The following is a 26,565-nucleotide window of genomic DNA, read 5'->3' as shown; positions in this document are numbered from 1 at the left end:
ACACTTAAGCAAAGCACACCATTCCAGACTTCCCTGGAAAAAAGCGGGTTCCTGATAAAGAAATAGCCTAAGGATGTTGCATATAAACAAGTGGCAAGTCAGGTTTTTTTTGAATTTGCATCAAAGCAGTTCCTCAGCAGCAGCCTTGTGTTTTTAGCCCATGATAAAATCAAGATAGCTTCAAGGCTCTGGCTCAAAGATTTCAGTAAGCTCTGGTCATACATGAAGCTTTTCTAATTGCACCTTGCTTATGTGCTCTATCCTCAAATTTAAACATCTGCAGAGTCCACAGTTTCACAGAGCTCACACACAGTCATAGCTAAATCAGTTCTGCTTGGAGGAAGCCAATGCCCTACTTCTCAGGGTGGGCTGTTTCCATGCCAAGACAGAGTCTCAGTCATTTGGGCTCCACCTCCCCTCCAACCAAACCAACCCAAAATTTCTAAAGGAGTTTTTTCATCAGGAGCAGTGAATTTCCTCACCTTGCCCAATTCCCTTCTTTCCAGGCACTGGCAGAATCATGACACACACATTTAGGGAAAAGAGAATGGTCACACACACACACACAAAGGATCACATCTAATTGCATGTTACTAATTGCATGATGAAAAATGGCAACTTCAAATAGAGCTTTAATTTCAAATAAAGTAATTTTCAAATTTAACTGCTGTCTTGGGGATGAAAGTGGGATGTCTGTGATGGTTGTACTATGACATGTAGCTTGCTGTGTACGGTAGCTCAGTAAAGGTTCACAGATGATTTGCCGTGGTGGGAAGACCCTGCTGTGGGACTGCAGTCTTACTGTACTTGCAGAATTCCACCTTAAGAGTAATTGGACGTCTCTGTAGCTCAGAGAAGGTTTGTTAAGCAATGACACACTGCACTTGGATCTGAAAACATAACATCTGGAAGCCAAATGTTAGAGGCAATATAAAAGGGCCAGTCCAACAAACCAGAGGGGCACTTGTAAGCCAGGAACATCTTCAGGATGGACATTTTCCTTCTCTGTGTGTTCCTGCCCCTGGTGACTGTGGCATGGGGCCAGTACGGTGACTATTACTACGGTCCCTATAATTATGGAGATAACGATGAATGGGTCAACGTGTACCGGCAAGGCTTCAACTTCCAGTGCCCACATGGGCAGGTGATCGTGGCCGTCAGGAGTGTCTTCAGCAAGAAGGAAGGCTCTGACAGACTGTGGAACTATGCCTGCATGCCAGCATCCCAGAGCCTGGGTGAGCCGACAGAGTGCTGGTGGGAAGAGATCAACAGGGCGGGAACCGAATGGTAGGATAACCCCAACCATCCCTGGAGGGCACAGCCCTGATAACCCCTGCGGAATGAGGGTCCTAATACTGTGGTCAGAGCAATGCAAATGCATATGAATGCCATGATAACCAGCAGGCTTCGCTGCCCTAAGACTCATTAATCACAATGCATGGGAGCTGATCAGCATCACATCTGTCTTCTCTGCAGCAATTTTTTTTGCTGGAGGGTGTCAATGTGCTTTACAAATGCCCATGTCCTTTGGTCACTCGCAACCTCAGCTGTGAAGTGGTTTGGTCTTGCTATTGTTTCAATGACAAGGAAAATGAGGCGAGCACCTACGGTGAGGAGAGCATAAAGCCTCTCTTGAAAAGTCACATTGAATCAGTGATTAAACTGGGAAACAAACGGAAAAACTCCTCACTCCATCCTCATGCTCTTATCACAAAAAAAAAATAATCTCTGCATTGCACTGGCTCTTTGCTTTGTGTTTCTGTTGCTATGCCTTTTTGGCTTAGGCATAGACAAATGCTGCTTTCTAGTTGTGCTGTTATTACAGGAGCCAAAAATCCACACTAACAAGCGATGGTGGCGTATATATCTGCATGGCGACAGCAGAAGGTCATGTTAATTCCCTAATACCTTCAGTTTGCTTAACTAAATGTTGCATCTTCCATAATCCTTGAAGGCAAAGGTGATCACATTATATGGCCACAATAATTTCTGGAAATACGCATAGTGTTTCATATTTGGGCAGAATACCCAGTATTTAACCTTTTTGTTGGTGGTGGTTTTTGTGGGTTTTTTTTTTGGTTTTTTTTTTTTTTTTTTTTTTTTTTTTTTTTTTTTTTTGTTTTTGTTTTTTTTGTTTTTTTTAAATTAAATGGGAAACAGAGTTTTGGACAATGCTGGGATTGAAATATTCTTTGGGCAGAATGAAATTCATTCAGGAATGAGTATTTTCAAATACTTGAAATGGTTTTATCCCTGAAATTGCAATGTGATTTTTTTGAATTTTGTTATATGGGAATAGGTTAACAATGAAATGTGAAGTTTCCATTTTTTAAATGATTCAAAATTTTGTTCTGAACTATTCATACTCTTTCATTTACCACATGACACATGCCTATGGCTGATGCAATTGCTAAGGGAAAAAATGATTGACCCTCTGTTTAATTTTGGAATAAGAATTGAAAAAAAAAAAAGGGAGAGTTGCAAAAGAGGCAGAAAGAACACATTGTGATAATCCTGGATGACTTCTTAATTTTTCATACATTCATGCAATTTCTATTTATTGCAGAATAATTTTGAATTATACAATTCTTTTGTTCAATATAAACTTATTATCCTCTTTCTAAAAATCCCTGACAGCAATTGCTCAAGTTCACGTCTCACAAACAGGATACTGTATAAGTCTATATAGAATATTTTCTTCTGCTATGTAACTATTCATCACCGTGCTTTGTATGCTTAGCATGACTACATCCACAGTGTATTATCTGAATCGTTTCCTTCACCTCTTAAAAAAAATCTTTTCATTTTGTCCTCTTTGTTTTCTACTTTTTTCCTATATAGCAAACGCTATATTTTCTCCAAATGTATTTCTTTTTCAACCCCTCTTTAATTGCTTATCTCTGTTTCTCTCCCTTTACTATTTTTTGGAGTCATTTTAGTATTTCTTCACTAGCTCACCTTTCCAGTCCAACATCCTTACATCTCTCTGCCTACCCTGCGTAGGTCAACTTTCTTTATCCATCCATCCATCCATCCATCCATCCATCCATCCATCCATCCATCCATCCATCCATCCATCCATCCATCCAATCCATCCATCCATCCTCCCTCCCTCCCTCCCTCCCTCCCTCCTGAGCACATATCCTTTTATCAACTTGTGCTCCTAGTTACTTGGGCCATTTCCATAAATCCTAGCTAGCTGTGCCTGATTGGATTCTGCAGTTTTCAGTTCCACCCCCAGAGCTGAGTAGTATCAGGACACAGTTGTATCTACCGTGCTTCATGGAGGGTGGCATGCAGTAGGCCAGCACATCCCTAGTCATGCCAACACTGCTGCCCAAGATCCCCACAGTCTCATCCCAGACTGAAATAAAAGCATGGGCCAGTGTAACCTCAAATTAATGTGATGGCATGGATATATCCTGGGGGACCTTTGAGAATCCTGCCTTCTATCTTGGTATTTTTACTTCTCGTAGGTGCCCCTCTTCTCTCTCTCTTCCACACCTACTTCAGTGTTATTTGGAGCCATCCCCAGTTCTAAAATGATTCACTCAATAATCAAGTGGGGCCACAAATATGGGTCACCATCGGTATCAATAGCTCCTGTTTGGCCAGCTCTCCTCCCGGCTGACCTCCCAACAAACCAATCTGTTAGTCAGCGATACGTCAATCCTATTTCAGCTGACACAGCACTCTGCTGGATTTGCTAGTTCATTTTCGTCTTTGTAGGATGGACTAAAATATTCCTTCTTCAGCTCTGTCTCACAGAATATTTTGTCTCACCTTGCACACCACATCCAGGGGTATTCAATTGCTTGTACCACCAGTAACTACAAGTCTGCCAAGTTTTTGCTAAAATTCTCCAGAATCATTTAGGTCAAAAAATACTTGAAATCATTAAGTCCAACCTATGAATGAACACCACCAGGTCAACTGAGTGCCACATCTGGTCTGTCCTTAAACATTTGCAGGGATGGTGAACTCCACCACATGTGCAAGCTGTGAGCTGCCAGGTTTTCCAGGAGTATGCTATGGGATCCAGTGTCAAAGGCTGCTACTCTGCTGCAATTGAGGCTTTTTATTCCTTGCCCTACCTTCACTGAACAATGAGAACAAGCTTGCTGCATCCTTTTGTAAAATCTCTTTTACTTCATATAGGTAGCAGCTATGCCTTACCCTCACCCACACGCCTTCACCCATGCTTTTGCTTTCAGGCTTAACACATCTCCATTCTTCTAGTTCTCCTCTGGAGGTTTTATACTCCAACACCCCTAAGCAAGCACTGATCATACCTACAGCACTTCTCTGAATTCCCTCCGGTTTCTCAGTCAGAACCCTAGTCAGAAAATCTAGTCTGGCAGAAAAATAACCTTTGACAAATTATGCTTATGGCATTTCAAATGGCAATTTTCAAATTACCATTCCTGACTGCTGCACCAGCTGCATAATAGAGACAAACTCAAGAGAGGTTTCTTTAGAAAAAACAATAAATAAATAAATAAATAAAAACTTAAGAGAGAAAAGGAAGAGGAAATATCAAAGAGAGAAGAAAGAGTCTCCAACTCATTATTTTCTTTGGCTTTCACTATTTGGGGCAAAATGACAGAAATGGATGGGGGGATCATAGGGATAGGAGAGTTGGGAGCAAGAGGGAACCACTGGCAGAGCTTCCTGGCGAGTTTACTTCCTTTGTTAACACTAGAGATTATACAGACTTAGACAATCAAACCATAAAACTTTTTCAGATATGAATAAAACTAATCAACAGAAAGAGGACAATGACACAGATCCACATTAGGCATCTAATGCCTAATAATGCTTAGTTTATGACCTTTGCCTCCTTCCAAGGTCAATGGAGAGAACAGATACTCTAAAATCTGCTTTCTGGGGCCCCCCATCTTTCACAAGCAGACTCATGAAGACCAGTCCCTAATTACCTAGTGGTATTTCGGAATATATCTAACTATAGTGCTTCACTGCATAAATGCATCTCTGAAGTTAATCATGCATGCCCATACATTTCTGAAGAGATTACTTGCCTTTGTGTTTTGCTGAAAGGACACAAGAAGCTTGTGAACCTGTTACAAGACTCAAAGGGAAAATTGTGGCAATAGATTGGATCAGAAGATGATGAATACCTTCTCAGCCTCGTTCATCTGTGAATGTGTTTAAAGATAAGCACATGTACAAAGGCTTTGTTGAATCTGTAACACCTTACCCCTTCAGAGTAAAGTTAACTATCTGCTGACCAAGATGATATTCAACAGAGAGTGAGCAAGCAGGAAGTAACAAGAACAACAAGAATCAGTTCCTGAATTATTTGGAAATACTCATGTCTGGAGTAGGGAAAAGTCTCCAGGGCATGCCCTGTTTCTGCAGTCCTTCTACTAACTTTTGTGCTGCAGCTCCTCAAAGAATCCTATCTTTTCAGAAAGCACAGATTTTATGTTCGTATCTCCATTTGTACTGGAGAAATTTTGACCTTGTTTAAATATTTCCCCACCTAAGGTCTGAGTCATTGAGGGTGAGACTCTTCTTCACTGCATTGTTGAATACCACAGAATTGTCTCTACAGACCAGTCTCTGAACAAGGGTTTTAAGAAAAACTATTTTTCTTGCCTGAAAACTATCAGACAAAAAGACAGGGTTCACACAAACAAAGGAACAAAAGCTTGCAAGTGAAGACAAGCTGCTCTTCCCTCCAGGAAAATAAGTTTGGTTTACACCACATGATACAGATGAAACCATGCTGTATTCTCAATATACTCCCAGTTAGCTGTAAAGCAAAACGGAGAAGCATTTCCAGCCAAGAGCTACTTACTCCATGTTTATTGTCTCTTTTCCTTGTTTGTATTTCTGAGAAACTGTTTAGATGGGACTTGGGAAAAACAGATATCTAGATTCTCTCTCCCCACTCCCATTTTTTCCTTTGTCCACAAACTAGTAGCAAAGACAGATTACTGAGCAAAGGATCCTCCTGTTCAGGCTCTGGCAGCACACCTTGGTATATCACTAGGAATTATTTTTGTTCTCAGTCTCTGACCAATCCCAAATTTCAAATCTGAGACTGTATTACTCAAACCCAACAATCCAGCTGCTCTTTGAAAACGTTCCCATTTGTATGATCTACACAAACAAGTTAATTTTCTTCAGAGCCCTAAGTTTATATTAAAGGTCTTGTGCTACAAGTCCATTTAGCGCAGCTGCAATGGACTGAGTCCAGTGGGAGCATCTGAGGAGGACAGGAGTCTTTCTGTATCTCCTTTCCAGGAGGCCTCATCAGCTACTGTCAAGAAGAAATCATCAGGGTGAAAAGGGCCTTGCCTTCCCTTGGTCAGGGAGAAAAAAGTAGGCTGTAAATGCCCCCTGAATGAAAGAAAATATTGCTGAACATGTTACAGACATTGCCTTTGGCATGTGGAAGTCATAACATGTCTCAGCACCCCATAACAGGTAGCGAAGACTCCTTGTAGAATTGGCTTTTGGAGACTGACATGGCCTAATCAAACACATAGAAGTTGTTCCCTCTGTCTGGGAGCCAGCATTGCAAGTGTCCTGAGCCTGCCCTCAGTCTCTTATGTCTCCCCATTCACCTGTAACAGACTGACCATTGAATTAGCTCTCACCATGCAATTAATCCAATTACACAGAGGGAGGAGTCTCCACAAAGATGACTCAGGAGAGCAGCATAGGGCCTCCCCTCCACAGGGACATGGAATGACACTCTCAGGTTACCCTGTTATTAGGAACAAATCACCCTCAATGCAGCCTGACCTAGTGCTGACTGAGCTGTGAATCAGCCTCTGCGTGTTTCCAGGGAGCTTCAGGGAGCACCATCCCAGTCAGTGCAGCAGGAATTCAGGGCAGGCTCTAACAGCACCATTTCCTGCAGCGTGACTTGGGCTTCCCTGGGCAGATTTGTAGTGAGCAGGCTTCCTCTTTGGGCTCTCATCCTCAGGATAACACAGTGCTGATGTACATGAGGAGCAGGGGGAATTTTACCACACAGCAGCAGCATTAGATGGGGTACAACACTCTGGGGCTTTGCTTAGCAAAGAGCAAAATTAAGATGCAGGCATAAGTACAAAGTGTCACCAAAACTGATTCCGTTGCTCAAAACAATTTTATTGTATTTGTATTCAATCTGGCAGACAACTGTTGAATCAATGAGGAACATACCTGGCTGCTGAGGTTGTTATTGATGTTCGCAAATAATATGATACAATTTAAGAGGATCTAATAGGTGAAACAGGTCGTGCAGGGATCCAAAATTCACATATGCATTTTGGGTTTGTTTCATACCAGCTCTTGTTTGGTCTCACAGAGAAAAGCTCACCAGTGAAGAACAAAATCAGTTCTGACCTGAACTAAACCTGTAACATGGATGTATGCTTTGATTGCTTGCCATGACAGAAGTCAGCTGTACAACACTCATTAACCAGTTCAGAAGAAGATTTGGCAGAGGAGAGGCTTTTCACAGGAAACACATCAGGCCAGGAAAGTCTCATCCCCGTTATTACACAGAACTCCTCCCAGAATAAGGCTTTCTATGGAACACTGCAGTAATTTCCCATACCTGTACCCAAGGAAAGGGCAACTTCCCATCCCAGCCTGATCTTCACCACCAACCTTCTCATTCCCCCCACTATCAGCCAGCTCGCCTCCTCTTCTCCCAGTACCAGATCCAAAAGGCAACTCTTCACACTTCGCAACTTGAGCCAACTAGAAAAAGAAAAGCTATCCACTGCCAAGTTTAATCCCACACAGTCCCAGCCAGTTTCTCACGTTCTTCTGCATTCACCTTGTAAGAGGCATTTTCCTCTCTTCTTTGCAATGTCAGGAGTTCAGGAGTGAGGAGAACTCAGTCACATTGACTCTGAATACTAAACTACCCTTTATAGTAAAAGTGCTAAAGAGTGGGTCTTATGAAAAAAACATTGTTTTGACTTGGCTATAAATCAAAGTTCCTGAATCACTAGTTTTTATTCACCGTACTTGCTTCAGGATTTGCTGCAACAAGAGCAGTGAATTCAACAGAGAAGGAAAAAAAATCTGACATCTTAAGTGTTGTTTTCAGATTAGTGCAAAGAGCAACTGACTGAAAAGGTGTGTAGGGTGGGGTTGTTTGTTTCCCTTGAAGAATTATTTTCTGCTTGTAGGAAAGGTGCCAGCTGGGGAAAGGAAAGAGAAGGAAATATTTTATATGAGCTCACAAATAAGCACTCCAAGTTCTGAGAGCATCTCTTCACTTTTGAAGGAGTATCTGAATTTTACTTGAAAACTAGAAAGAGTAAGGCAAAACATCTTACGTTGTCTCAAAGCTAAAGAAAAGTACTCCAGCATCACTATTATCTTTCTTTTGCTAAACCTAATACTGGGCTTGAATAACAGATTACAGGACCTTGTGTATGAGACAGAAGCAAAGAGAGAGAAGTGAACATGAGCTTTAATATGTATTTCAAATTTTACTTGGAATTATGTTAAAACAAAACTGCAATTTAATTATAAAACATTAGTTATGTTCAGGTATACTTTCCAGCTAAGAAACTAATTTTTAAGGCAATACCAATAATATTTTTTAAATCTAACTTATAAGGAGAAGATAGAATCAAAAATAACTGTACCATCCTAAAATCTAGTACTCAAATATGACTGCATATGTAAATATATGAGTGTTAGCTAGGTTTCTTTCTCAATTTACTATAGAGAGAAGTGTCTGTGAGTAGCATCCCTTTCAAAATGAATCTTTCCATCACAACTGGACTATATTAGTAGAAAATAATGTGTCAAGAAAATAAAAACTGTTGTAGGACAAGTCAGTGGGAAAGAAGACAGTGTCAAGAAAATAAAAACTGTTGTAGGACAAGTCAGTGGGAAAGAAGACAGGACTTCCCAATCTGAACGTGAGCAGGTGGGAAGAGAAAAGAAGGAAGAACCTCCCACAAAGACAAGTATGAACGAAATATCAGACGCTGATCGGTGGGGATGGGAAATTGCAGGGCACTGTTGAGCTTCTGGGAGGAAATGTAAAGGAAATGGAGAAACAAAGTGCTCCCAATATTGCACGTATGCAAAAGAGCTAGAAAAATCTCCCAGGGGCATGAGGACTTGAGCAGTGCAAATGCAGGTAACTCGGAAGGGTGAGAGAGGGAAAGTTTGTTGCTATTTTACACAATTTAATGCTTATCTTGCAACAGGTACAACCAATCCCCATATTGCTGTGTATCAACCATTCTTCCACTAGGATAACACCAGTCATCTGCAGCTATCCAATATGTTTACACAGAGTCTTAGCCCAAGGTTCCTATGGCCTATGTGCCAAAAATCAGAACAACCTCCTATCAAAGTCCTGCTGAAATCCTCAGAATGAAAGCCAGACTGCCATACTTGGTGTGATACCATGGAAACTCAGAGTCCCCATCACGACTGAGCTCTGAAGGTCCTCAAAAGAGTCTCACAGAACACAACAAGTATGTGTGGCCCCATCAGCGTGGGAGATACAGGGACAAAAACAAATGTAAATACTCTTGTCTGAACAAGAGAATGCAGAAGACACAGAGAAGAGAGCTTTGGGTTCAAAAGTGGATGCCGATAACTATGCAGGGAAATTCATCACTGTGCTGGTCAAAATTGATCAGTTTTTCAGCTTTTGCATACAAACACTTCAGCCTCAAGCTGTCTTTGCAAGCATTAACATCCTTGTGCTCAAGAGAATGACTTTCCGAACACCTAACTCCACTGTGTGTTTTCCCTTCTGGGAACTTCGGGTCGTTAAAATGAATCACGAGGTCATTGAGTGAAACTAAGGGAGATTTTTGGTATTTGTTAACCATACAGTTACTTCTGAAAGTGTCTTTCGGATATATCATTGTCATTGATTTTATGAAATCGCAGAGAAAGTTTGCTGCATGTTTTCCTTGATGAAAGGAAAAGAAAGAAAAGGAAAAGCGATGGAAGAAACGGCATTCCTGTAATTTTCACGACAGGGAAACAACCAGGAGGGTGCTTGAGAGAAGGAACACTCAATAGCTGAACTGTCTGTTTTCAGGAGCTCCTTGTGTTTAGTCTCCAAGAAGCAGGCTATTCAAGCTGATTACCGCTTGAATTACTTTGGGTATCAGGGTTAAGGTGTTGCAGGGTGTGCAAACAGAGGCATGCAGGCTTTGAGACCGTGTCTATTCTGCCTGAAGGCACAGATTTGCCGGTATGATAGAATTACACAGAAAGCACATAAAGCAGCACATTTGTCTTTTGGAAATCCAGTCATAAAATGTATGTTAGTGTTAAAATTATATAACATCTGAATAGCAGCTTTCCTTATGTGATTGCTATCAAAAAATGATTTTATCATAAGCCATAAGGTTTTTAATAAAGAATCTCTTCTCATAGAGACACAGAGTTGTGAAATAAAACAATTAAAGAAGGTAATGAACTTCTTTTATAAAATATCTTCTCAAGCTTTTTTTTTCCTTTTTTTTTTTTTTTCCCCTTTTTTAATGTAGAGAAGTAGCTGAAAAGGTTAGTTCAATAAAGTCCAAATCCTCAAATACCAACAGTCATAGACAAAAATATTAATGGACTATTTTGAAGTCAGTCTCATAATGCTGAGAATATCAACACCAGAACAATCTTCCTTCCTTCCTGGTTAGCATACTAGAATGATTAAATACATTAATCCCACTGAATAGTTTTAAGTGCAACATAAATGTTAAGACTTTGGTTAACTACTGCTGCTTTCTTATAGAAAATAGTTACTCTATACACAGCAAGTGCAAACTTTGTGCTTCTCAGCACAAAGTCGACCCCTTAACTTGCACTCCATATCAAAAATGTTAATGCTGTCTTGAGCAATGCATGAAATTATCAAGAAATCTAACACCATGTTTTCCTTGTGTGTTCTCTTCTTTCCCCTCATGATTAGGTATCAAACCTGCTCAAACAATGGGCTGGTGGCTGGTTTCCAGAGTCAGTATTTTCCCTCTGTGCTGGACCGCGAATGGCAATTTTACTGCTGCCGCTATAGCCGCAGATGCCCATACTCCTGCTGGTGAGTTCAAGCAGACACCAAACCCATGAGCCTCTTTCCCACAACAGTCCCTATAAATGTCTTTGGCTGCTTGGCCTGTCAGAAACTTTGTCTGAAAAAGAGTTAACTTGCTTTATGGAGCTAAGCATGTTATTTCCAATCTGCTACAGGATTCTTAAGGATCCATGGCTAAGGAAAGAGAATAAGGGAAAAGTTACATGGAACAGCACAATGCAGTAGCCTTCAATGAACAGGTCTGGGGATCAGCACCAGCCTAGCTGGGCTCGAAACCATGACAGAATTCTCCAAAGTGGAATGACATTTTCCCACCAAAAATCGAGCACATTTACTGGAGTAGGAGCATCTCTGTGCTACACATTTGTGCCACAATGACTTACACGAGTGAACTTAGACCACCTACCTCAGAAAAAATGTTAGCAGTGCATACAAATATGCTTTGTCTCTCAAAACTGTTTAAGATCAAAGTCAAAATGAGCTACTGATCATAAACCCAAAAAGAAAAAGGTGGTCTCAACAGAATATCACAACTGGTGCTGGCAACTTAATGGGGACTGCAGAAAAATGAGCTTTGCATCCCAAGCTTCCCAGTTTCTCTAAAACATACCACAGGTGTGGTTTCTCTAAATTAAAACCAAAGGGAGGAGCAGACTGTGAAGAGGCAGCTCATATTGCCCCTGTCCATTCTGTTCAAGAGAACTCATAAATTTATGGTCCATTATAATTTTATGTTGCATTCATCTTAAATTTAGCTATTTTCAGCAAGACAAAGGATAATCCACCTGCATTTTAGGGAAAAAAAAAAAAAAAAAAAAAAAAAAAAGAAAGTAAGGGGAGAATAAAACAAAAAGAAAAAAGTAAACCTGTGCTTGAATCTTTTTTTCTAGACCTGAGCTTTGAAGGAAGCTTCCCATTGAGATGCATACAAACTGTTTATGTGCCTGTTGGTCCTACTTGGCTGGCTGGCTATTGGCCAAACACAACAGCACCGCCTTGCTTTTCATCCTTCAGTCTCCTTGCAGCCAGGAGGAAAAGAAATGTTTTTATTATTATTAGTTCTAATGCCTTTAAATTACAGGAACTTTGTAACAAAGTCTTTGAACATTCTTCTGAACATTCCTCTGCCTCCTTTCCAGCAGACACTACTTATGGATGTTTGCTGCCTGGGGGTTTATTTACATACCTGCCCAGGCTCTTCCCTCTGAGGGAAACTCACTCAGACTTTTAAGCAGTTCTTCCAACCTCTTGTATTCCTCTAATATTGCATACATTTTCAGAGAGATAACAGAAATCTCTGACTTTTTTTTGTTATTGTTGACAGTTCTGCTTCCCTCAGATGTTGTCTTGACAACTGGGAACAGCTTTGTCTCTGCCTTATAAATTGACATTCAGAGTAAGGCAAATCTTCATGGAACTGTTTGGGGTTACTGAAATCTCTCATTTTCATCTCAGCTACACACAGACTCCTTTACTGCCCTTCTATTTCCAACAGTGACAACTCTCCATTTTTGTGCTTGGGAAAGAAAACCTTACGTAGCTCACCTGCAGTTCCATGCAGAAAAGGCAGCATTTCAAAAGCAGATGAAGCATTTTTCCCTCTAAGCAGGGTGGAAATCCCATGTACTTACATTCTTCTGGGATGGGAGAGCTGTAAAACTGGTGGGAAGCTGTGTCATCACCTGGCTTGTGAAAAGCCTCTAGTGCATAGTTTGTGATTATGGGTTCATTAAAAAAAACATTGTGCCTTTAGAGTTAGCAAGGTGTATATATATAAGGTCTTTCCACATATAGTTATCCAAATTAGGGGTCTGGAGGGGCAGGCAACTAGATGTGTTAAAAATATGGTTTAACAGGCTCAGAGGGCAGTGGTGAAGGGTGATATCCTGCCTGGATGCCTGTCCTGCTTAATATCCCTATCAATGACCTTGAGGAGGCAACAGAGCACACGCTGGCCAAGTTTGCATATGACACCCAACTGTGGGGCTCAGCTGACATGCTCGAGGGCAGGACTGCCAGCTCAGTGGGATGTAGAGAAAACTGCTTCTTCTATGAGGACATATTGCCCACTGAGGCTCCTTGGAGGCTTCCAAGACTGAACCAAATAAAAGCTGAGAAGCCTGGTCTGACCTTGTGGTTGACCCTGTTTGGAGCAGAGGACTGTAGGAGAGACTTTTTGAAGTCCCTTTCCACCAGAGTTATCCTGGGGTCCCGCACAGGAGGACTTTTTTACTGGAGGACCCACATCATGCAGATAAAGTGTCTCTTCCAAAACAGTGGTCTCTTTTCTATCATCTGCTAGGAATGGTTTCTTTTCCGGTTTACTTCCTTTCCCTGCTAGACAGTGTAATAGTACTCTGAGGAGTACTGGTTGTTATGGTAACATATAACCAACGTGAACTCCATCAGGGTAGTGTGAAACCCCAAGCTTTGGACTCAGTTTTACTCATGAAGTCACAGATGTGACTTGTCTGAATTGTTGGATTTCAGTGTACAGAAACCAAACTTCCCCTAAGCTCAGGAGATCTCACTCACAACCTACTTTTCATTGGTATTTCCAAGTTATTGTCACAAGACCTTGTTCAGACATCACGCTTCTGGTCTGTATCCTGAACTGGTTAAGATGCATTTGACAGAAAGAATGTTTTCCAAACAAACTGCAAAGTAGTTCTGGGCTACTATGAGTAAGACCTCACATTGTATATGCATGTAAGACACAACAAAAAAATGTGTGTATAGTGTATCATTATTTATTGTATTTTCTGCCCCAGACTATGATAGTGTTTGTTCTGTCCCAGGAACTCATTGTAAATAAAGTAACTGTGGAGAAGTGGCAATCAGCATGCTGCTGACTCCTATTTTTTGGTTGAAGAGGCTTATTTCCATGCAAAGACTTCTATTAGTATATGGCTATGTGGAAAAGTAATACCAGGAAAGTATGCAATGATGATGGCACTTTGTGGATCATACATTACACCAAAAATCCATATTCAAAGAAAACCCATACTCAGAATTTCTCAGCAGCCTTGACTTTTAATGTGCAATGTATCCTGAAGTATGAAAACAGATGTGGGCAGAAATGTGTTTTTAAGAAAACTGACAATATTGAGGTGTGACAAAATTCTGTTTCAAATTAGCTCTCACCTTGGGTATTTTGTACCTTCCTCTTCCAGCTGTCTCTATACTGGCCTCTCTGGTAAATATAAAAGCAGTAAAACAGTTGATCCTTCTGTATAGTTTCTCTTTTCTCTTCTGCTTCAGGACTACACTCCTCCTGAAGTGAGATGACCCTGTAGTGAATACAGACAGGTTTTTCTTATGCACATGAAGCATGCAACTGATTTGTTAGAATTTGCCCTGGTTTTTATACCTAGAATATCCCTGTGTTTTTTGAAAACTGCTAGTATTTATTGGAATACTAATTTTTAATACCACCATGCTGACTGAAACCAACACTTTGCTTTCACTTTCCTTAATAGAATGACTGAAGTCAAATACATGCAGGACTTTATTTGTTAGCATTTATATCCTTACTCTTTGAACCCAGTAGTTCTGTTTAACAGCTCATCTTCTTGCCATTAATTCCCAGTTTACCTCTGCAGTAATCTCATATTGAAAATAAATTTACTAATCTTTTTCAGTCTCATAGTTTTGCTCTTGCTTTGTAAATTTTTTTACAAGTACTTAGTTTCCTTCCTTGTCATGCCGATAATTGTCATAGATTCTGCACATTTTTAGCATACTGAAAATAATTAACATTCCTCACAGGAGGCAGAAAAGCTCCTTTTACCTGGCTAGGGAACAGCTACCACAGTAAAACAAACTGCATGCTGATTTGCACCATAAAGGAAGATCACAGATGCAGACACAGTGTCAATAAGTGGTCCCATTAGAGCTCCAATTTTTCTCTTTGCCAGGAAATGAAAGCTTGACTCCATACTCTGAAAAGCAAACACATGTCACAGAGAAGCCCCAAGTCTGCACAGACTGTTTATGACTGTTTCTCTTCTCCAAACAACGAGCAGTTTAAATGCCAGAAGGTCTGTCTGGAGCTGAGGCTGCTCTCTGTCATGGTGACACTGTCCAGGCAACAATTACATTTTCCAAGAGTTATGGGGTTTAAAGTACTTATTTATTTTCCTGACTCGACCTGCCACAAAAGACATATTGAAAATGATGTGATCCTATGCAGGTTTCTCAGAGATAACCAGCAGCAGAGATACCAATCCAAGAAGTGAATTCGGAATAGATGTCGTGGAAACATGCAGTTCTGGACAATTCAATTCTCCTCCCCTCTTTTTCCATTTTTTAAAAGATATTTAACTGGTTCTGGGAGGTGTGGGTTGATGTTTTGTTTTTTTTTGTTTTGTTTTGTTTTGTTTTAATATTACCCCTCGAATACAACCTTACAGTTCAATCTGCTTGACATCTTCCAGAGACATTTTAGGAGAAACAGGTATGATCTGACATTGGAAATCTGGCCAAGTTATTTTGGACGTATCTTTCTTGAGGAACAGGCACAAGTTGCCTTGAGCTCTCTGCTGCTGCTTGTTCCTGCGTTGCATGAGCTTGTGCAGGCCTGGAAGAACTGTGCTCCCACTGTGCCAGGCTTGTGGCTCCTCAGCCCCAGGAGTGGTGGTGGCTTTCAACGCAACACAGTGGGAACACAGGAGCAGTGATGTGTCTGTGAATCTGTGGGCTCAGAGCCTGGAGCCTGAACTCAGTCACAAAACACATGACATGGCCACACAAGAGAACTTCTCATCTCTAGAGGAGCTCCAGGACACCTCTAGTTCCCTGGCAGCCTGGAAATCTGGGATCTGTACTCAGAGCAGTTGCCAAAATTTCTGTAGACAGCTTACTAAGACCTTCTTTGGCTTTTCAGCATTGGAAGCATTTTTTTAAAAGCAGATGACCTCTGTCTTCCAGCTGGAGGAAGAGTTGAAATTGATTAAAGAGGCCTAAAATTCCCATGTTCATTGAATGTATCTTGCAGGCTCATGGCTCTTGGAAAAAAAATTCTCCTTTAGGAAAGACTTCATCTTGAAGCACTTATAAACAACATCTGAAAGTAAGGCCATTAGGGGGATACTCCTTGTCCTCAAATGTCAGAAAGTTAATGTCAAATCTTATGTTTTCCTCTTGAAATAGAGCAGCTCTTTCTTTTGGCTGTGGCATTGTTAGAGGAAGAGTTCAGGGACAAAGAGGGAAATTAAGGTTAAAGAGAAGCCATTCATCTTGTTAGCACTGTAGCTGCACAAGAAGGGAACAGTCTAAGATATTCCAAAACCATGTATTTATTATCAGGGAATAAGTATACTCCACAAATGGAGCCAGAAACTGTTCTACCACTGACTATCATATTTTAAGTGTCTCATTTCTTTTGTCTGCTTGGTATCTGAAAGCAAGGCATACCCACAGTTCTCATTTATTTCTTTAATCAGCAGGCTGTACATACTAAGGCCATTGGTGTGACTTGGTCTCCTTATTGGTAAATAATAGACTCATGATAGCTATTTCTGAAATCAATTGTTAAAAAAGTGCTACAGATCACTGTGGATTAGTACAAAACATTCTTCTCAGTGCTAAATGAGTAACACTGTGTTTCCTATTAATATCTACCATAGCAATTCTTCACCATGGAAAATAAACAACACCGTTGTTTTCAGATTAAAATAAAAACAACAGTAACCCTGGTAAAGATTTAATGCCTTTTTTTTGGATACATATCCTACCCTGAGCAAGATTTAAAGGATTATAGTGAAATACATTAGAAAAACATGTGGCTGGTTGGAGCAATGTAAACCGCTGAAAAGATAAACCATGCCACACCAACTCTATTCTAGCTAAAAATGCCATTATGAAAATACATTTTTCTGCCAACTTTTCCTGCTATCTCACACACAGGCCAAACTACTTGCACCCCTTATCACAAGATTTCCTTTACCAGTCTTTAACATAGAATTACCTTCTTTCTCCTCTCTCAACAATGCCTCTGGTGCTTCAAGTCTCTTTTGCCCAAACATCATACACACGATACTATCCAGAAGTAGATTTGAAAAGCTGAACCAGAGTCCCTGTTTTCTGTATTTTCTTGCAAATGGAAAGACTACAACTTGTTGAAGGTCTCGCAATGCTCTTTCCTCCCCTAAGAATCCTTGCCTAAACTTAACACCCATGTGTGCATCTGGGTTTAACAAACAATTCCACTAAACGCACCCTGCTGACCCCTGCCCCTCAGCATTTGTTTGGTACCAAATTTCTCAGTGCCTCAAGGCCACAAAGCTTTGCCAGCCTCTTTCCTAGGGCTCCCTGTCACCTACCCCCTCAGGCACCACAGTAACCAAACAGCAGCAGCAACTTTGGGCACTTGGCAATCCCCAGGCACTTCTCACTGCTCCCCTAGCTCAATTGTCTTTGCTGTGAGTTCAGTGCCAGAGGTGCTTATGGGGCACCATGAAGGTCACTGTGGATGGCTTTTGCCAGATGAAAAGCCCATAGACAGGCAAATCTTCACTAACCGGGGCAAAAAATTGTCTCACACTCATTTTGTGTCTCCTCTCAGGCACAAACCATACATTGCCACACGTGGCTTACAATTTCTACCGTGTTTGTAAATAAATTATGTGTCTGTAGGGCCATGGGAGGTGGGTCACAAGCTGATATGCACTTTGTATTCATTAAAACATTAAACACTTTCAATTAAGCACTTGATAATAACGGTACAGACCAAGCTACAACAAAACATGAGGGAACTACTGTCTTGTGCCAGGCAGACACACTTTGGGAAGACCCTTGATGGCCGTTTTAAATGACCTTTCTCCCCTTCATGATGAGAAAACCACCTACTGACTGTCCCAATGCATTAAACACTAGGGCATCTCTAAGTGCACACACACTTTGTATGAATTACCCTCAGAATTCAAAAAAATGGAGATAATAGAAAAGGAATGGGACGCACCACAGAACCCTGCTACATGGACAATCAATTGCATTTCCTTGTAAAGGACCCAGTGCAAGCCAGACAACCTTGAAATGCAGGGGCTTAGGGGAACAGTTTTAGAAATGAGTACAGCAATCATCAAAGGGAAAATTAATTAAACAGACCACACAGACTCATGTGAACTTGAACATTGCTGTCATAGCACTATTTATAATTTTTCTCTCCAGAACAAAAGGAGTCAGTTGGCATCCGCCTATGAAACAAGATATACTTCAGAGTAGCTCAAGTCCCCAAATAATTTATTTTTGGTAATTGCATAGATTTGCTTTTTGAACATTTCTTAGTGGAGGAGCCTTAGGAGGCTGCATGGTAATGTGGAGAAGTTAAGAGAGAGGGAGGGGAAGATGACAGCAGTCAGAAAGAAAAGAGAAGGAAGCTAAATGAAGACTCCTGCTGCACTTCAGAATAACCCTGCATGCCTCTGCAAAAGGTCTGTGAGACCGCAGCAATTCAGAAGTTTGTAATCAGATTTACTTTTCAACTGAGGGGCCCATGAAAGAAGTTCAAAGAACCGACTCTCAGTTCTGTTCCTGAATAGAGCAAAAAGCAGCTTTTAAACTTTGTGCTGTGCACAGTCTCCTCTGCCCAGCACATACTGCTGGTCAAGATTACAGAACATTTTCCTTTCTGTGTGCCAAACAGATGTTAGAAAACACATTTGGTAGAACATATAAAAACACACGTCTTAGTGGTTTCTCATATTAATAGCTAAACAAAGTGTCAAAACCTGGAGTTGATGGAAGAATGCAAAATTAAATGCTGGTCCATATCTCATCTTCATTTTTAAAAAACCTTCTATGACCCTGGATTTTCTGAAGATGTGCTATCAGACACTCAGGCTTCAAATTAGTAAACTGTATATGGGGACCCTCCTCTGGCTGAGTGGGCAGTGTTCATGGTTTCTTCTCTTTCTCCTAGTCTACAGCGTCTGTCTGCATGACCTGTGAAGTACTGCTGCTATTTCTTACCAATAGCAGAGCCCTACAAGGGCTCTGCATGTCCATGTGTCCTTGGTCAGAACTCAGACAACAGACACTGACCAGGCCTGACCTTCTGCTTCCCAAACACACTCTGGGATGAGTGTCCTTGTACTATAACTCAGAATCTGTGTGATGAGTGTCATGGCCAAAGGACAGGAAGCATGAGAACAAGATATATTCAAAGAAGTTGACTGATTAGATTTGAGGCTCTTATAAGGTCATGCTTGAGTTTCCTATGCAGACACATTTTTCATTTGTCAAGGAAAAATTATTTGTTAGGAATGATGTTCCAGCTGAATGATCTTTCATATTCAAAAGCTGAATATAACCTAGAAAGCAACCTAATAGCCCAGAGTACCTCGGTTTTCAGGTAAACTTCCCACTTCTGAGTTCCCCAACAGGTCTGAGCTCCAAATACACCCAAAGCACCTCATAAAAACTCAAATCCATCCCAATAACTATATACCTAGTGAGTAAAATATTTAAGCCTGTGCTTAAACTCCACTGATTTAACAAAATGTAAACATGCACGAGTGCTGGCTGGAATGTGCTTGCATCACCTTCAAGCATGGTTCAAGTAGTGCTGCTGGGCCAGATTAAGTCAGGAAAAGGTTGTCAGGATTTCTGTAAGGGCATCTTAATCCTGTTAGTCTCAACAGGAGCTGGACTGTTTATTTCCACAGGGACAGGATCTCCCTTACAGGGAACCTTACACTTCTCTTTACCATTTCAGAGTGAAGCTGACAATTCCAGTAGCACCTCCTATGTAAAGCGATGTAATACAAGGAGGGCCAGGTTTCCATTCAAACTTCAAATGTAATGTTGACAGAAAGAACTGGTCAACCTTCCAGCCCCTTCCTGAATCTGCTCATTATCTGTAAAATGAATTACAGTATTACTTGCCTATTTCCCAGGGAAGTAGCAATCATAATTTGATTAATAATTGAAGAAGCACTTTGAGGTCCTCAGATAAAATACACTATACAAATATTGTCCAGGCCCATATTTTTACATTATAAATTAGGTAGAAAGAGGAAACAACAAAGAGTAATGGATTAATTACATTCACTTAATATAATTCATAAGTGGATAAATGCTTAGAGCCGTTTGACTTGGCAACATTTACTGCAGTCTACGCCTCAAACCAAAGAGACTTACTAGAGGCTGGAGCAAATCCCTGCTAGAAAGACCTAAATAGTAGACAGTCTTTATCTTCTTGTTCAGATTGCTTTTATCCCAGAGCTGCAGATGTGTATACATATATTCCAATACTGCAGTTTGCTCTTAACTGTTCTAAAGTTGCTGAATTTTATTCAAATAGCTATCTGAATTAGTTGCTTAGAGGAGAAAGGCAGTCTCGTGAGACTGTATCTTGTGGTGCTGTTAAGAAACAAGGTCTTCCAAAGAAGCAGGAGAAGTCTACTGATTGAGTTGCACTCATTCAACTGGAGTCTTCTAAAAGATGGCAAATTATATTATCTTCTTTTTCCTTAATGTAAAGGTTAACAACAGAATATCCAGGACACTATGGAGAAGATATGGACATGATGATGTACACTTACGACTATTACATCCGTGGGGCAACCACAACTTTCTCTGCTGTGCACAGGTTTGCTTTTCATCTGTTTCATTAGAAATTTTACAAAGTCTGTCTCTTCTATTTCTCCCCAACAGTGCTTTTGACACTGTAAAGTTCTCAGTGCGCTGAAGTTGGCTATAGGGATCCCTGAACCAAAAGGTTACCTAAAATAAGGAGGCTTTTCCAGAAATGACAACACATTGTAAGACCGCTGCAGGTCCATAACTGTAATTTCCTGGCTAAAATACATTATCCTGTTTATTACCAAATGGAACCTGTGTTTGCAAATTCTTCCTACAAGTGGAAGAATAACTTTCACTTGACTCAGAGGTATCTATTTATTGTTTTAGATGAAGAAATTACAAGGTCATAAGGGACAGCCCTGTTCCAGGCTTTTCATCTTAAATATTCCCCAGTGCTATCCTTAATCCTTGTTCCTCGCAGCTGTGGTAGAGTAGGGAAAATAATGCAGACAGTGCATTCCCCTGCAGCTGGAATCCAGACTCCATTAGATGTGGACCAGGATAAAGTCTGGAATCACAAGGACAAGCCTGGAAAACAGAGCAACCAAGGTAGCCTATGCCTCTGAGTAGATTTCTGTCTCTGACTGCTGAAGGCAGCCTTCAGAACAGGGTGACAATGGGGCCACTGGTCAGGTCCTCACAGGACCACAGTGCCTAGAAGACAGAGGAGACACCAGCACACCTTTGGCCTATCTCTGCTCTGGTGGCAATCGTATACCTGCAATAGTAGCAGGTTGAAACTACAGAGAAAATATTTTGTGAATTGCAAACTGGAAAAGCTTTCTGTGCCAATGAACTTTCTGGCCCTCAGCTACCAGAACAACCAGAAACAATTTGTGTTGCCAAGACAATGAAGTGGAAAAAAAAATATAAAAATCCTGCTACACCAGTTCAGAATTCTGGCTGTAACACTCTTCCTGAGCAGTATGAATCACAAAAGTCAGCAAAATTTGTCATCCTTAATGGTTCTTTGCAGCTCATGAGGCAGAATAGGAGCAGGAAAAGGTCTTCTGAGTCTCAGAGTGCCTGGAGCATGAACATTTCCACTTGCCGATATGAATATTTTTTAATTCCTCTTTATTTTCAAGCACATTAAACTTGTGTCCATACTATTTAGTTTATGATGGACAATGTTCTTGAGCTAACGAGAGGCAAAAAAAAAAAAAAAGCCTCTGAAGGTATTTCAGTTTAAGCTTTCCCAATCACTTCAAACAGGTAGGTATTTTTAGACTTTTTCAATAAACTTGCAGATATTGTATCTTCTCTTCCTACTCCCTAAGACATTGCATCACTGAGGTCACTGTTGATACAAGGATATTTGAGACGGTATGTGATGCTTGTAGCAAAGGATGTGGAAAGTTTAGAATGATGTTATCCCCACCAGCTCTTCCATAATCACTCTCTGTGAGTTTCCATGCCTCCGTATCAGGAATGAATGAAAGAGTTATTGTTGATCATCAAAGGTTTTAACTGCTTATTTGTGGAGAACAGACTTCAGAAGTGGTTACTATTTACATTTTCCAGTCTCATTTTAAATAGACCAAAAGGAGAAAACAACTGTCTATAAAGTAAGACAAAAGCAACTGGAAAGAATTAGAAAAGGCCTGAAGTATCTCTGGGAGCCCATTCAGGAGTGTGGTGATAACACTGATGCAGACAGGATGACCTGGACATAAATAAGGGAACATCTGCAGGGAAGGGCAGTATCTTTTTTTAGACAGACAGATACAGTCAAATTTCAGAGAAGGACATGAGCTGCGTGAAGCCAGTTGTAAACAACTGAAACTGCCCACATACACATGCACATTGCAAACCCTTGGCAAAATAGCTTCCAAAATTAAACTCACAAACCACACAACATAATACCTTCAGTATGAGCTCTAAAACATGCCAAGGGATGATGGTATGGCTTTCTGGTGGAGCATTGTTATGTGGCTGCAATCTGGCTGGATCAGTCTCCTGGGCCCAGAGAGCAACCCTGGAACATTCACAACCCAACCTGCAGCAAGTATCTTGGACAGGGAGGTAGGAATGACCAGGTGTTCTTGTAAAAGCCACAGCTTGTCCTTCACTCTGTAGTGTAAAAATAGCACATACAAACTTTCATAAGCTCCTTTCTTTTACAGAACTGTTCTCTGCTCCATTTATTTGGGTGATCTGGATAGCCAGTTGTTTCTTAACTGCTCCGACATTATCACTGGAAAATAAATCAACAGGCAGATATCCCAACAGTGAAGTATGTTTGAAATGCCCAGACAAGCTGGACATGCACCAAGCTCAGCTGAGCTAAATTATAGGGTATTTAAGGTCCTTAATACACTTCATATGACCGATGAAAGAGGATTTTGTCAAACTCAATATGAATAGGAATTCACAGAATTTTTAAACTGTTTTGGAAGCAGATTATTCAACAATATTTGGAGATAAAAGAAATTTTGCTATACATCAAAAATTAAAATCTGACAGCACATGACAGCTGGAAAGCAAAAGTGACAGTTCAGTATTGATTCCCAAAGCCAAGAAAAATGCATGAATTCAACAACTGGGAGGGGATGACACCTACAAACTGGTGCTAAGGATCTGCAAAGGCAAGTACAGATATATTCTAGAGTATGCCTCATAAGGCAATTCCTGATGGCATTTGCAACGCCATTGGTAAACTTGTAAAGGATCTACAAATTGAAACAGGCTGAGAACTACTGAATTAAGCAGCAGTAGTATGAAGTACTTGCCTGCATCCTGAGGAGCTGGGCATGCATGCTTGAGTTCAAACACAAGTAACAGGGGGAAAAGGGGTAATATGCCATAAATGCATCAACCGTGTATGTTAGTGTCTGCAAGCCAAATCCAAAATGACAGCTTCAGAAATAATTCTGTTCCAGTATTTTGAGGCATGTTATTAATTCAGGTGACTAAAATACATTTCTTTTAAAGGGCTTGATTTTTAATTTCACAATGTCCTATTTTAGAAAGACTACTTGACCTAAGATTTCGAGCTAAAATCTTTTCTGACAATGGGTGATAATTTAGCAGACCTTAACTTTGACCAATATAATCCTGTTTTTCACAGAGGAGTCCTCTTTACTTTTTATCTCTCTTGGTAACTTAGTGACCAAAGAGTAGTAACTGTCTTTGAAGAGCATGCACATAGACCAAATAAGGGATTCTTAAAATAAACCTAAAAATGAATCTTACATTTCATTAACCTTTGGTAGCACTTTTACAAGGAAATTACATTTTTAAAACATCTAGGGAAGATCTAAAGAAAACCAAAGCCAAACACTATGTAAGTGTTACATCATACTTGCTGATGAGCATGACACAGACCCAGTTCCAAATGACACTCAGGATAAACTTTTAGCTTAGTAGCACAGTAAATTTCCAATTTAAAAACCTCAGTTTTTAAACAAAAAGCTGCAATGAAACATTTTATGCTTACAGGGTAGGTACAAAATATATACCTACAGGGCTTAAGAGTCAGATTAGTCTTATTCCGGAACACAGTTACCCAGTCAATGACACCACGTAAGCACGGTTAATACCAAAATCCGGGCTCAGGGGTCTCAGCACGTTCCTGAGAGGCAGCAGTTTGGCACCAGTTTGATGCAGGGGTCTTTAAATACAAGCTTCAATTAAATCACTCTAGCAGCATTACCCATCCCATGCCTCAGCTTTAGGACACCACTATTAGCAGAATTCTTGGAGGACTATCCACTATCAGTATAAATGACAACTGTCATCTGCAAGGACTGTAGTTTGGATCTAAATTCAAATTAGCCAGTATCAAGCAGCCTAAATTCAACATCCCCTTCACAGCAGGGCAGCATGTGATCTTCTGAACTCATGGCTATTTGTCAAAGGAAAATTTAATGCACAATAAGCTAAGGAGGAAATTCAATTTGTAGCCTGTTGTGGCTATTGGACAGTAAATCACCGGCCTTCACTGTTGAATCCCACTGCTCCAGTCAGGCTTCCTACTAACTGTTAGTAGGTTTCCCATCACTCTCTTGAGAGAGAATACCACTCACAAACTGAGAAGAGCATAAACTCTCCTTACATTCATAAATGTTACTCTTCCTTGCGTGTGACTTGATCTAGGATGAGAAGTGAATTTCATTTCTCTCACTATTGATTCCTTCAGATCTTTATTAAAGGACACTAATTGGAACTGGAATTTAAAAAAAAATAAAAATTTAAATTTGCTCTATAGAAATCTCCCCTCACACACAGCTTGCAAATCACCCAAATACTTTTCACTTTTTACACATTACTGAACGATATATGACATGGCAATAACTTTTGACAGAATCATCCTTTTCCTCTTGGTCACTGATTAAAAGTCAATTCAGGACTGATCACCATCAGGATTCATTGTCTTCTGAAGGATTCTCAGAGACTTATCTATTCGGAGAGCTGATTTTCTTATCTTGTAAAGAAGTGTGAGGGAATTGTAACTATCACACATATTTAATGTCCTTTTGGCCGTTAAAAACACAGAGCACTCAGATGAAAGTCAGTTAATGGTAGACAGTAGTTTTGTGTTGCTGTAATACCTGGTATAAAGTTACTCTTACTTGTATAGCATCTTCTGCAGTTCTGCTCACTAATACCTCTCTTTTGTCTCTTTCATGCAGGGATCGTCAGTGGAAATTTATTGTCTGCAGGATGACAGACTATGACTGCCCATTTCAAAATGTTTAAAAAGATTGACTGTACTCCACTTGGAAAGCTTGGGGACAGACAGGGTGAGATAAGGATTAGTGATTACAGGAGAAGGTCAATTAGGCTCACAAAAATGTGCCAAGACTCATCAGCTGTCTGCTGAAGACGTAATTCTTTCCCTCTGGAGCTAATACATCAATTGCCAGCCCACATGCTTGCAACAGTGAATTCAGAGGATTCTTTCAAGCTGCACTGACAGTTGTATCTCCCAGCTGAATTTGCTTTTGACATACATGTTTATGATATACAAATCTATGGCATATGCACAGTTACCTTTCTTGTATATACATATAGCAATTCTAAACAGATACAAATTCCTTTCCATTGCAGCTCTATATAAATGGCTTCTCAGCGCAGCCACACCAAATGAGGTGGAAACATACTATACACTTCCAACATACACTAGACTTTCCTGTCTTCTGCTTTGTACTTGGAACCAATCCAGTGACCCCTACCAGCTTCTCAGAGCTGGAAGTGTGCAGAAAACATCACTGGGAGGTGTCTGATGGGCTGCATCTGGCATTACCTGTTACAGCCCTCAGCATATCTCCACTGCAATAAAGGTCTGCCCACATGGGAGAAATCCGAGTATTTAAAATAGGAAGACATCAATATCTGATAAAAATGAGAGTAGATCCATCAATAAAAACAGAAGTCTAACCCAGCTTTACTGAGAGTCTCTTTTATATTGTCTTCAAAATCTCTAATGACAAAACTAACCAAGAACTCTGCTCTGGGCATACCCAGGAGTAGAGCAGGCTACTCACTCTCTGGAAACATGGATATCACATTCTTCAGGAGTCTGATATTCAGGTGGATTTGGTTTCCACAACATCCATTTTCCCTCAGTAATACATTCTTGGCTTAGAATAGACAAATAAAGTTAGTGACTTAGGTGACCTTAGTTCCTCAATTTTCAGATTCTATCACCTATAAAGAATAAACTGACCATGTTTTAACACTGCACAGCACTTGTACAGCTGCAGTCCAACCAGAAAGAATATTGATGTGCTTCAGGAAGATCTGAGGTAGGATTTTCACTCTTGAACAAGCCAAAATTTAGGGTTCTGTTTCTTAGTTGATGAATTCAATGGTGAATTTAGCAGTGGCTTTGGAGGTGCTGGCTCAAGGGCCATGATGACTCCATGTGCCAATTTAAGGCTGAAAAGCTTCACAGGAAACAGTTGTGTCTGACAGTGAGTTTCCATATTCCAAGC

At 40.5% G+C, this 26,565-nt stretch overlaps 1 protein-coding gene and 1 long non-coding RNA gene across 2 annotated transcripts in view; one reads left to right on the top strand and one right to left on the bottom strand.

Annotated features, from left to right (window-relative positions):
- LOC120749610 (uncharacterized) overlaps positions 1-26,565 on the bottom strand; it is a 251,744-nt gene that overhangs the window by 93,682 nt on the left and 131,497 nt on the right. Inside the window, exon 3 of the long non-coding RNA XR_005699694.2 lies at positions 14,186-14,331. This is a non-coding gene — a long non-coding RNA (uncharacterized LOC120749610). The remainder of the gene's footprint in view (positions 1-14,185; positions 14,332-26,565) is intronic.
- Positions 960-26,565, top strand: DPT (dermatopontin). The gene is made up of 4 exons (XM_040057172.2): positions 960-1,287; positions 10,922-11,047; positions 20,526-20,633; positions 25,261-26,565. Exons 1-4 carry the CDS (start codon positions 989-991, stop codon positions 25,325-25,327), a joined length of 600 nt encoding a protein of 199 aa, XP_039913106.1. The 5' UTR covers positions 960-988; the 3' UTR covers positions 25,328-26,565.

Source organism: Hirundo rustica, chromosome 2 (genome assembly GCF_015227805.2).
Source record: "Hirundo rustica isolate bHirRus1 chromosome 2, bHirRus1.pri.v3, whole genome shotgun sequence".
Taxonomy (NCBI): Eukaryota; Metazoa; Chordata; class Aves; order Passeriformes; family Hirundinidae; genus Hirundo; species Hirundo rustica.
The sequence above is the reverse complement of the archived record's forward strand: the minus strand, read 5'-3'. Positions and strand labels throughout refer to the sequence as shown.